This window comes from Oxyura jamaicensis, chromosome Z (genome assembly GCF_011077185.1).
Source record: "Oxyura jamaicensis isolate SHBP4307 breed ruddy duck chromosome Z, BPBGC_Ojam_1.0, whole genome shotgun sequence".
Classification (NCBI taxonomy): domain Eukaryota; kingdom Metazoa; phylum Chordata; class Aves; order Anseriformes; family Anatidae; genus Oxyura; species Oxyura jamaicensis.
Genome location: NC_048926.1, coordinates 24,089,287 through 24,100,742, shown reverse-complemented (window position 1 = coordinate 24,100,742; position 11,456 = coordinate 24,089,287). Strand labels below are relative to the sequence as shown.

Below are 11,456 nucleotides of genomic sequence, written 5' to 3'. Positions count from 1 at the left end.
GCAGCGGGGGGCCGCCGCCGGTACCTGCACGGCGCGGGCGGCCGCCGCCATCTTGCTGCCCATGGTCACCCCCGGCCCAGTGGTGGGCGGGGCTTCCCCACCAAGGGGCGTGGCCCTCCAGTGGGGGGCGTGGCCACGCGCGCGCCGGCGGGAGAGCTCCGGCCCCCAGCTGCCAGCGCACCCCCAGTCCCCCGCAAGCAGACGCTCGTGAACGACAAAGTGCCCAATTATGTCTTTTATTTAGCACAGCGAACACAGCGCGGTAGGGGCAACGCGGCGGAATTTAATAAAAATGCGACTGTTGGCGTCTAAAGGAGCAGAATGCGGCTGGCGTGCTGTACCACCACCCACCCCCATTCACCAGGGCTGCGGGAGTGCAGCACCAACAGCTCGCTCCGCTCCCTGCACCTGCCGTGCTGCGTAGCTCATCACCGCGTAGCACAGCCGCACAGTTAAAAGCATAAACCTTCCGAGGTATAAAAATATACATAGCATTATAACGACTTAGAAAAAAGCCCCCTGACACACACTTTCCAATTAGTTTTACAGTTTGAGCTTTCTACTGGGACACTGCAGGGTCTCGTGGAGCAGGCAGGAAGACACAACCGGGGGGAAGGCAGAGCTGAACAGCAGTGGCAGAGCCTTGGAGTAATACCTATACCAGACAAGCTTTTACATGAAAAGTTATATAAATTACTATTCTTTCTTGTCTTATTGCTGAGCTTCAGTGGGAAATTAGTTCTCTGTACTGAACAGCTATAAACTAGCCCTTCACTTAGGATCATCAGCTACACTCCTTGTTGGAATGGTCGTTGTTTACCAGGAATTAAAATTTCACTTTGATGAGTTGCAGGGCCATATTTCTGAGCCTGTAGAGAGAACTTCCAGAAAGGTCAAAATTTCAAATTCATAAAACCGAGCTTTTATGATGCAACAAATATTGATTATATACTATGTACACTGTAAATATGAAAGTCCATCTTCCTGACTCAAATAGAGATGTTTTTTTCAAGCTGTAGAACAACTGCCTTCAAAGATGGATCTTCTGCCCAGTTAACTCTGCTTCCAATTATGATATTCTACAAGACAGAAAGACTAGCAGTTAAAAAACAAAAGTTCTTGAAAAGGATCAAAATTTTTGCTGTTGTTGTTTAAAGTTTGGAAGCCCTTGAAATTCACAGCAGTGTTTGAAATGGATAGGACTTGGGAAGAGAGGAGAAAAGGATTGTTTGTAACATTCTCACTCTGCCATTCTAGATTGAAAATGGGAATTTTTACTTTAACCAAAAAAGACTTGTTTTACTTATATCTCAGAAGACTTGTGGAGTACAAAAACAGAATTCTGGGAATCTAATCTAAACCCACTAAAATGTTTAATTTCCTATTCTTTTTTTTGAGATGAAACCGTATTATGTTTCAAACTAGTAGTAGACGTAGCATGCAACAGAAAGAACATGTGGCTCTTTTCCTGTTCTTTGTATTCCACTGATCATGCAAATTTACAGAATGGTTATATCCCTTTTTCTACCTGAAGACCTCAAATATATTCTCCCCTTCCAGAGTCTTTTTTTTTTTTTTTTTAAATAAACTATGCGTGTTCTTCACTGGTATTTCACTGGTCAGGACAAGCCACGCTGCAAGAGGCAGAGTAAGGGGCAGCAGCAGAGGGCACGTGACCTCTAGCGAAGCCCCTCTGAGCACAGGATGCTGCATGATGCCCACCTCACACCCTAACCCCACGGGTATCACTGGATTAAGGCCTATTTATTTGTCCTAGGGAACAGGTTTGGGGGGATATAGGGGTGACGAGCAGTGTAAGGAATTATAGCCACTGCCGTGATAGACACGTTTCTCGAAAATGCATTACCTTTGTACCTTTAAGGGACCACAGAAATACAGAAATAAAGACAGATCAATAGAATGTTTCTAAACTGTGTAAATAATAGCTCCAAACACGTTTCATAGTTTCAGTTTTTAAAATAAAGATTTCCTTTCATACTTCAGTTTTTCCATTATTGCTGTTACTTAAAGAGTTTAGAAAACATGACTTTGTTTGAAGTCACGTTGACTATACAGTATATTATTTTGCTTGTAATGCAGAACTGCAAATCTGCTTCTGAAAGCTATGAAATTACCTGGAATACATTCTGAATTACTGTAGTCATCGCTCTTTCAGTTTGTAGGTTTTTATGTATACTCTTCAGCAATTCACCCACTTCCATACTCGATAGCTCCTTTTTTTTTTTAATCACAGCACGAATTTGCAGTAGTTTGTCTTCTTCGGCCTGTTTTAGAACTGTTCCATTATTAGTAAAACAAAGCATTAAGAAGTAGTTCAGTGAGCAGAAGACCTAAAGAGATACTTTTTTTCTTAGAGACATCTAAGGCACTTCCACTGCAATAGCTCAAGCTTCCCTCTCCATCTGTTTCCTCCAACAGACCTCATAATATACCTTTCACACAAGGCACAAGTACTGTGGTATTTGGTGTCAATATACACCGACTGGTTCCCTGGCTGCCAGCAAAACCAAAAGTCCTTCGAATTAGGTCTGCATTTCCTTCAGACACAGACACTAATTTGAATACCTGTCCCACACCCCGTCTTCAGTTGTCATGACTTTTATAGGTGGAGATGTTTAAAATCATATTTCATTGAAAACAAATTCAAAAGTCATAGAAGGGATATATGGACAGCATCAGTGAGTATTGCCAGGTTTGGGATGAAACCAGGCTAAAAGTTAGACTGAAAGACACCATGAAGGAAGAGTTCATACATGGGAAGAATGCTGCTGTTCCTGATACAGCATTCCTTTCCTAAAGGAAGGTGTTAGGGTGCTCATTTTTTTTATGTGAAAAGGTATACTTCAACGAGTCTATTACTCTCAACATACACACCAATTTCTATGCATGAAACAAACAATTGAATTAATAATTGTTAGAGCTGTTGTCAAACCTCGTCGTATGACAGTAAGAACAAACTTTTAGTGCTATTCAAAAAAAATATTTACCTTAAGTTCTGAAATGTGATTTCAAATGTATATTCGACCCACTATAATAAGCGTTCTGAATACCAAGTTACATATTACTACACAAGCTCTTTGTTAAGTAAATACCCTCCTGTTCAACAAACATTTCACAAAAGTGCAGTTTGAGAAAAAAAATCCTTTCAGCTTTGCAGAACTGATTTAAATTACTAAGTGAAGTGTAAGTTGCTGGGGAGCTTGTAATAGATAACGAAACACCACCACCCTTCTTATTTTTTTTTTTGCAGATATTAAATCAGAGATACAAGAATATGACTATGTTCTATCAGACTAATAATCATGTAGACATCACACCAGCTCATTTTTATAGCACCTAGTAAAACTGTTTTCATATGTCTTGTAACTGTATTAAGAATTTTGTAGTTACTTAATAATGCTACAAGAAGCACTTTAAAATATGAACAGTATATTCAAATATAAAATAAAGGCAATATAACTCATGCACTTACTGAGTCTTTTCTTTTTAATGTCATTCAATTTCTCTTCAATCTCACGTGTTTGCTGAAACAAAAACATATTTCTTAGACTCTAATTTCCAATAAATATTGATGATGCTAATTCAGTCCACAAAAGCAGTTAAGGGCAGCTCTTGCAGACTTGCTTGCATACTCACTTTAAGCAAAAATTTCAGTAATTTTAACACCACTAGGAACTATACCCTTTGAGCCACATGCTTACTTTAAAATGACTTCTGCATTCCCGTTACTTTCAATTACCTTTACGGCAAGTCTGCACAACTGCAGCAAAAGGTACAAATGGCACTTACTTGTTGAGATTCAATTATTGCCTGGCTGAGCTTTACTGTGTGTTTCATAGTTTCCACAATCAGTTGTCTAAGGAAGAAAAGTTGCATACCTTTAGACCATTAATGTGTGTTGACAGCATGAATGCTTTAATCTAAGTTAATTAGATTAAACAAAAAATGCCCATTTATCTTAACATGAAAATAAAAGCCAACACATTTAACATACTTATAGTTGTAGGCGCCACATAGGCTCCTTGTTTGGCTCTTGGTTTTGCTAAAACATCAGATAAGTTTAATATTTCAAATCATAGAGCTAGTGGTTAGAGCTCCTGAATTCTGGGCTGTAGCAAGGACATCATGGAAATGCACTGCTCTCAGCTGTATTTTCAACAGAAATTAAACTTCTCATATGACACTTCATATGAATGCATCAATTAATAGTGGGCAATAAATTAAAACTAATTTTAAACACATCTGAAGCCTTCAGTTCTCTTTGACAGGCATTAAGCTCCTACATAATTATTTAATGAAGGCAACAAAGCAGAGACAAGGCTCCATTACCAGCTGGCAGTATGCTGGGAATCCATATTCCACAGAAACAAAAAACTGTTAACTACAAACAACTCTTACGGGTGAATCAAAAATTGGGAAAGCCACTTAAGCCCTGGCACTGCCAAATGTCATCATCACAAAGCGACTTACTACTGTCTAGACCAGGGGGAGAAGTTGCCCGAGTCCACGGCTCACAAAACATCCCCATATTCAGTCAACTCTCTAACGTCAACATGAATCTAAGGACATGATCCAAAGAGGGCAAGAACTCACATAACATTCAATAGATGTTCTTGCGGCTTAACTTAAGTATGAAAACACCAGTGCTGGCGGTGGGGAATCCAGTGCATTTCACATGTGCAGCCAAGATAACGGAACTAATGAACAAACTACACTGGTGCTTCTGAAGTTGAGCTGGTCTGAGTGAAACAAGCTTAAACATCTCTGTAATCAAAGGCTAGTTAATTCAGAGTACAAAGATAAATCCACTGTGTATATATCAGTTTTGATCATGCTGTCTCCAGCCAGAAGGTGGACTGTATGTCATGCAGTCCAAGCTAGACAAAAAGTTTGCTTTACAAAAGTTACCATGAAGTAAAATAGAAATGTGTCACATTAAACTATTCCAAGCCCTTTCTTTTCTCGCCATCCTTTCCCCCCAAAACAGCTTACCTTGTCTCATCATTTTGTGTCATTTTGTTTCGCAGGGCATCCACAAGCTGGATCCTGCATGGTATAAGAAAGAGACGTATAACTGATGAGAATTGATAAGAAACTGAGAACTGAATGCTGATAAATACTGGAAGAAAGATATACAAATTCCACATATGCCCATTTTCACATTGGAAATACATATTAAAAAAAACTGACAACAACAACAAAAAGCTTGGTTAGCTTTTAAATATCACACTTCTGAAACACTGGGGCTTGATTCTCAGGACAAGAAAGGTGCAAAGACTATTTGTAAGAGTGACAATGCATTTCTATCTTGACAAACATACCTCAGATACCATCAGTCCCACTCTGTAGAAGGGAAGCTGGACGAAGGTGGGTATTCAAGCGAACAGTCGTCTGGTTTAGGAGATATTTAACTGCCAACCTCAACCTCTTCACAGGAGTTTGTAAAGTACCACCAACTATTTTTACTGACGCATACTGTCTGCCTTTTCTTCATTTTGCAGAACCTCTGAGGCTCACACACGCTTCAGTTTGCGTTTTGTTGTTATTCTCTATGGTATCTCCCTCTTCATTGCTACTGATTCAATTGTATTAAACCTCTCCTGTTTGTAACACATGCTACATCACTCTGAAATCCTATTTAATCAGAATTATGCATTTCTGCACGCACGTGCATACATGTAAACAAACAGAAAACCTCCAAGCAGGAAGAAAAATCTACCTTTGCATGAATGATGTCTTGTTCGTGAAGGAGGTTTTTAATTCCTCCAGTTCTCTTTCCAAGTTTTCTATGTATCTGAAACAAAGCGTGAAAGGAACAAAAACTGTAAAAGCAACCTCGCATTTTAACTTGTTCCCTCCACGTCTGAAGGAAGAACTTTTCCTCCAAACTACAAGTCATTCAGTCATATTCTCTCTTCATTTCCTTTGTTTTCACCACTTTCTTGCACAGTACCGATCATTAATCCAGAGCTTCTACTAAAAAGGAGTGACTAGAAGAGAGCTTCCAAGCTCAGTGCCCAGTCCTTCAATTTATTTTAAAATACATCAGAAGTTCAAAGTTAACAAACTACATACCGCACAATAGACATTTCTTCAATGTCATGGTCAGGGCAACTTTCTTGATCTGCAAAGCAAGAACACCACTAAAACAGCACAACGGGAAGACTTCAAACACGATGTACAGAACGCAAAGGACAAAGCCGTTTAAGGGATGCTTTTATTCCTACCTCCGCACCTCACCATCTCTTCCGGCATTAGTGAGACTAGGCAGAGGAAGGGGGGTAGGGGCAGTGGTGGGCTGTGTAGGTGCTTGGCTGCGGGGTTAAAGCACAACACCAGGCTGATGCATCGGAGGGGCGTCAGGGGGATAACACGGGGATATCGGGGGTGTCAGGGGCCCGAAGGGAAGGCGCCACTGGGGGAAGCGCGGCGGGGCTGGTGCGGTACTTACTGGCGCGGGCTATGGCTCGGCACTCCATCAGCTGCTGCTTCAGCTGCTCCCGCACGCTGCAAGGGAGCCGAACGAGGCCGTCAGCCCGCCCGCCCGCCCGCCCCGCCACCGAGCGCCCCGCCACCGAGCCCCCCGCCGCCCCGCACGCACCGGAGCAGGGTGAGGACGTCCAGCTTCGCTTGGGGGCCGGTCCCCAGGCTGGGCTCGGCAGCGGGACCGGGCTCGGGCTCGGCAGCGGGACCGGGCTCGGCCCCGGCTGGCTCCGCCATGGCGCCGCCTTCGAAGTGCCCGCGCTGGCCGCGGCCGCCGATTGCCGCCGCCTGGGGCGGGGCCGCCGCCATGGAGAAGATGGCGGCCGCGCGGGCTGAGGGGACGGGGCGGGGCGGGGGCGGCCGGGCTGCGGCGTTAATTAGAGGCAGGGTGTAACTGGAGAACCCTCAGGAGGCGTGAGGCGGGGTGACAGTTCAGGTAGAACCTTTATTAAAAGGATGAAAGACACATAAAAGCTAAGCGTATACAGACACACAGTGCCGACACTTTTTTTCTGTAGAATTTTCACAGAGTTACAGTCGTTCAGCCAGTGGTTTGGCCAAGTCTTCTGATAGCAGAGTTCAGCTGTGCAGGAGTGCTTACTTGCTTGTTGCTCAAACTGGTGTACTTATTATCGATGGCCTGCAAACATACAAGTAAGGTTAAGGTTACCCAGATTATTACATTATTCCAGCTCGTCTGAAGCTCGGAGGGGGCAGGCCAAGCCAATTCTAGCAGCCAGACTCAGCTTTTACCCATTTTGGTCAGTTTGTGCCGTATCACACCACACTGGGGCAGATCTTCAGCTGCAGAAAGCAGATCTGATACAAGCCTGATGGCTCAGGTCACAGCCAACACAGCCCCAGAGCACCACACGCTGACACCTAGCCAAGCATGCTCCCCACCCTCCCCAACAAGTGCTTACCACACACTTCATATAGCCCTGGTTCATTAAATTACGTTCTTTGCCAAATGCTGCATGACTGGGACGAGGTCACTCTCACTGTAGGACATGTAGTACTGCAGAGTCTCTGACTGAAAGAGAGGTAAGTTATTAGACAAGCCCGGGGTCACCTTTTAAGCTGGCGCACAGGCACATCAAGTCCTGTGCTTGCACGTGCAGCATGCCTTACCCACTGGCTTCCACTGAGAAGTTTCAGAGCCAAGCAGGAAGCAGCAGCTGCCATCCTGGATGGAGGGATGTGAACGATGTCATAGTCCAGAATGGATAGCTCCAACAGGTACTTGGACAGAATGTGTTGTTCCATGTCCACCTGCAGCAAATCAGAGTTGGGTATTGCCCATCTCCAAGGAAAAAGCATCCTGTCAGGCCTAGTTGAGTTGCCTTTTAGTCAAACAGGAATAAATACTTAAACATTTTTCAAGCTATAGGCTTGAAATTCAAATGGCTTAATCACAGAGCAGTTCCATTAGGCTGCTCATATGCTTTTAGTAGCAGTCTAGTGACCACCTGCAGTATCAAGCATTTTAACTTTGGTTTTGACTGGGCTAGGCTCAAGTGACTGAAAGCAGACAAACAGCTGCAACATTGTTTGGGCTCAAATGGAAGTTTTGAGCCATTATAACAAGCTTCCACAGTTAAGTATTACAACTTCTAGGTACTGCTTAAAGACCACTTACTTTCAGCTTAACCTCTGCAGTCTCTGAAGCTCTTCTTAACAAGTGTGTAGGGAGAGGATGACCCAGCCAGGAGTCCAGGGCTTGCAGAATCTTCATCTCCATTTCGTGAATTTGGGATGTTGTATACGTGTGTTCAGTTACATAGGCAAAATCTTTAATACTGGGGGGAAACGTCTCTTCATATATACTGGCAATGAACATAGCCGTGACACCAATCAGCTGTAGCATCTCCCTTGACACAGCATTATCCTGTAGTAAGAAGCAGTAGTGATTTCTTTATCATAATGGCTTGGCTCAGAAAATGTATTTTAAAGGTAGCCAGTATAATGTTTGTTCAGTGGCAGAAAGTTCATACTGGCATATACAGAGGAACTATGTATCATCTATTGTTGGATATGATCAGGGTTTGAGACCAAATCAGGGAGAGGAATAAGCAGTTTTGATGCATTAAGTCACCATTCGTAATTGAGAGAGTTATATGGGGCATATAATTCAACAACAAAATACAGTTGACCAGCAAACACGCATTTGATAAAGGCAACAAGCCTAACTATGTATTGTGTTACCAATCAGTTGGCCTAGTGTTTTAGATGAGTATTATGTAAAGTATTGCCTGACAACAGGCAGGTGACACTTACCTGTAAATAGAGATCAGTAATAGGAACAGTCATGTATAAAATCTCTTGTGGCAATTTGAATCTTACTTTTACTTGAACAAGCCAGTCTATTAGCATAGCATGCATCTTCCCAGTTACATTCTGACCTGCCGGGTATTGGAGTCTGACTTCTTGTTTTACCTGTGTGGAAGGAATCAGATTATTATACCTAGTCACTTAGCTCAACCACTTGCAATGCCCAGTCCGTTTCATCTTAAGTCTTTTTTTTGAAAGAGGTCCATACCAGGGTACTATGGGTCACAGTACTAGGCCTGTGAGTATAAAGTTTCTTGTTTTACTAGAGACAGGCTATGAAGAGCATGGTACCAGTACTGCTAGTCTGTTGGTCTAACAACCATTATCTGTTATCACCTGAGGTTACTCTAGCGTTTTCAGTTGTGGAATCACTTATCAGTGCCTCCCGAAAATCCACAGGTGAAAATGAGTGCCATCTCCAAGCCACCCTTCTGATGACAGGCAGACTCCCTGCATCAGCAGGTGTCCCTGTAGTTTGAAGTACCATTACTACTACTACCAACCTCAAGCTCTTTCAGGTATTTGTAGATGTCCTTGACAACCTTGTTGCATAACTGCGGGTTGTTACTATCTTCCACATCAACATCTTCCACTTCAAGCAAGGCATTAGAAAACGCCTGGCACAGCATGTTCTCTGGGGGGGGGTACATGCCGGCCCCTCCGTGGAAGCTGAGGATGTGGGCTCCTGCAGGAAAGCAGAGGGGGGGTGCGAGGGGGGTGTGTGCAAATCGGCGGGCATCAGGGCAAGCCCCGCCGCCACTCGGCAGCCCCACAGCGGCTCACGGCCGCCGTTTGAGCTGGTGGAGGCGGCGGCCGGGCTGAGCCCGCTCTGGGGCAGTACCTGCTGGGGCTCCGGCAATGGTGTCGGTGGCGCATTCTTCTTGGCGGCTGCCTTCATCGACCTCCTCACCTTCGGCTTCGGCACGGGCTGAGCGGCGGCGGTGGCGGCAGCAGCTGTCCTAGCGGCGCTCGGCCCCTTGCCGTAAGCACTCAGCAGCTTTCTGGGGGCGGTCGGCGGCGGGGGCTCGGCGACGCGGTTGCTGATGTCCCGCAGGGCGGTGCGGGGCGGCAGCCCCAGCTTCCTCCCCTTAGCGGCGGGCGCAGGCCAGTTGCAGTGCCGGGCTGCGGGGCGCAGGGAGGCGGCCAGCACCGGCAAGCTCGTCGGTATCTGGGAGGCGGCACTCACCCGGCACGGCACGGCCCCAGGAGCGCTGGTTGGCATGGCAGAGCGAAGCGAAGCAGAGAGGAGCGGCGCTGTGAGGTGAAGCGAGGAGCGGAGAGGAGCGGAGCAGAAAGGAGCTGTTGAAGAGCGGACCGACAGGCCGAGAGTAGTGCCGCCGCCGCCTTTTAAACCTCCCGGCCGCCGCTCATTGGTCGCCCGCTGTACGCCCATTGGCTGCCCCTGGGCCGGCTGCCGGGAGTTGCCTTGGCGACCGGCGGAGCGCCGGGGGGTGGTGCGGGCGGCAGGGGGCGCTGAGGGGACGGGGAACCGGCGGGCCCTGAGGGGACTCGCGTTCCGCGGGGGGCTCCGCGCCGAAACTCCCCGGAATCATCACCTCAGGGGGACGGCCCCCGGGCAGCCTGTCCCAGGGCCCGACCGCCCTCTGGGTGCACGACCTCTCCCTAACCCCCAGCCTGACCCCCCCGCCCCAGCTCCGTGCCGTTCCCTCGGGTCCTGTTCCCAGAGAAAACGAAGTGAAAGGCACGTTTCGTGCACAGTTCCCATCCTGTCACTAGCTCAGCTCCACGTAATCATCTCGGTAACACAGGACCGCTGTGAACTGATGAAGCTGAGATCCAAAGGCCGCGCACACCCAAAACACAGTGCCGTGGGGGCAGATGCCCCCTCCCTCTCCAAACAAATTAACATTTCCCAAATAAATTAACATTTAAAGCATGTTGTCAAACCTGAAATCAGCTCCTGCACCGACAGCTTGAGGTGGGGGCTACAGCGACACACTATTACAGGCTTTTAAAAGCATGTCCTGTTTCCATCCCAAACTTTTAACGGGAAAAGATGCGCTACAAGAAATTAGAACATTATTGAAAAATAAATATTTTTTCCTCTTTATATACATACATTGCTTGCTCTCAAATGTACAATATGCAGCTGCAGTTTGTTTTAAATCAGCTTCATCTTCAAAAGCGTTTCATGGCAACCTTCCACAGAGAAATCAAATGGCTCGAGCTTCCACACCGTACCGTTTAGGAGAACATAAATCAATTGACCCGTACTCTCACCACACTTCTCTCAGATGTTGTGGGAAAGCCTGAGCCATTTCTTTGGAGGATTACTGCCAAATAAGAGCTCTCGTTAAAGTAATTTAAAATGGTTATTGTTTTCATGTCAGGGTACCCAGGAAATAGAGCGTGCATGTGTGTGTGGTTGCGTAAAACATGAAACACTGTTGTATGCCTGTTAAGATGCAGGTTTGCAATTGCCTGTTAAATATTGGTGTAAGAGCTGAACCTCACTGCCAGAGCACGATCATCCAAGATGCTCCCAGCCACCTTAATGTGTTTTGGGTCCTGCTGCTAGCAGCTGAAGTGGGAAATCAGCATTTGCTAAGACAAAGTCATGACAACCCTGAAGGCTCCATGAAGGCTTTCCTAATTAAGTT

General features: G+C 45.8%; 3 protein-coding genes across 5 annotated transcripts in view; all 3 read right to left on the bottom strand.

Annotated features, from left to right (window-relative positions):
* The window catches only part of MRPS36 (mitochondrial ribosomal protein S36), a 10,162-nt gene extending 9,995 nt beyond the window's left edge, over positions 1-167 (bottom strand). Inside the window, exon 1 of one of the 2 annotated variants that reach the window (XM_035310760.1) lies at positions 25-167. In XM_035310760.1, coding sequence (XP_035166651.1) covers positions 25-63 — 39 coding nt within the window. In that variant the 5' untranslated portion in view covers positions 64-167. The remainder of the gene's footprint in view (positions 1-24) is intronic. The other variant, XM_035310761.1, reaches the window with a different exon arrangement.
* A 53-nt stretch (positions 168-220) lies between these two features.
* Positions 221-6,777, bottom strand: CENPH (centromere protein H). Of its 2 annotated transcripts, XM_035310807.1 has the most exons (9): positions 6,623-6,777; positions 6,473-6,528; positions 6,097-6,145; positions 5,741-5,815; positions 5,014-5,067; positions 3,811-3,877; positions 3,494-3,545; positions 2,136-2,296; positions 221-1,079 (listed from the first exon to the last, which is right to left on the bottom strand). In XM_035310807.1, the coding sequence occupies exons 1-9, from the start codon at positions 6,739-6,741 to the stop codon at positions 990-992; spliced, it is 723 nt and encodes a 240-aa protein (XP_035166698.1). In that variant the 5' UTR covers positions 6,742-6,777; the 3' UTR covers positions 221-989. The 2 variants fall into 2 exon arrangements, with proteins under 2 accessions (XP_035166698.1, XP_035166699.1); XM_035310808.1 differs by lacking the exons at positions 6,473-6,528; positions 6,623-6,777 and adding an exon at positions 6,249-6,297.
* Positions 6,778-7,035: 258 nt separating this feature from the next.
* Positions 7,036-10,228, bottom strand: CCNB1 (cyclin B1). Its single transcript, XM_035309831.1, is given in 9 exon segments — positions 7,036-7,072; positions 7,074-7,144; positions 7,428-7,456; positions 7,459-7,537; positions 7,636-7,776; positions 8,156-8,392; positions 8,782-8,940; positions 9,339-9,520; positions 9,619-10,228. Coding segments are annotated over 9 exon segments (1,545 nt in total).
* Positions 10,229-11,456: the final 1,228 nt, after the last annotated feature.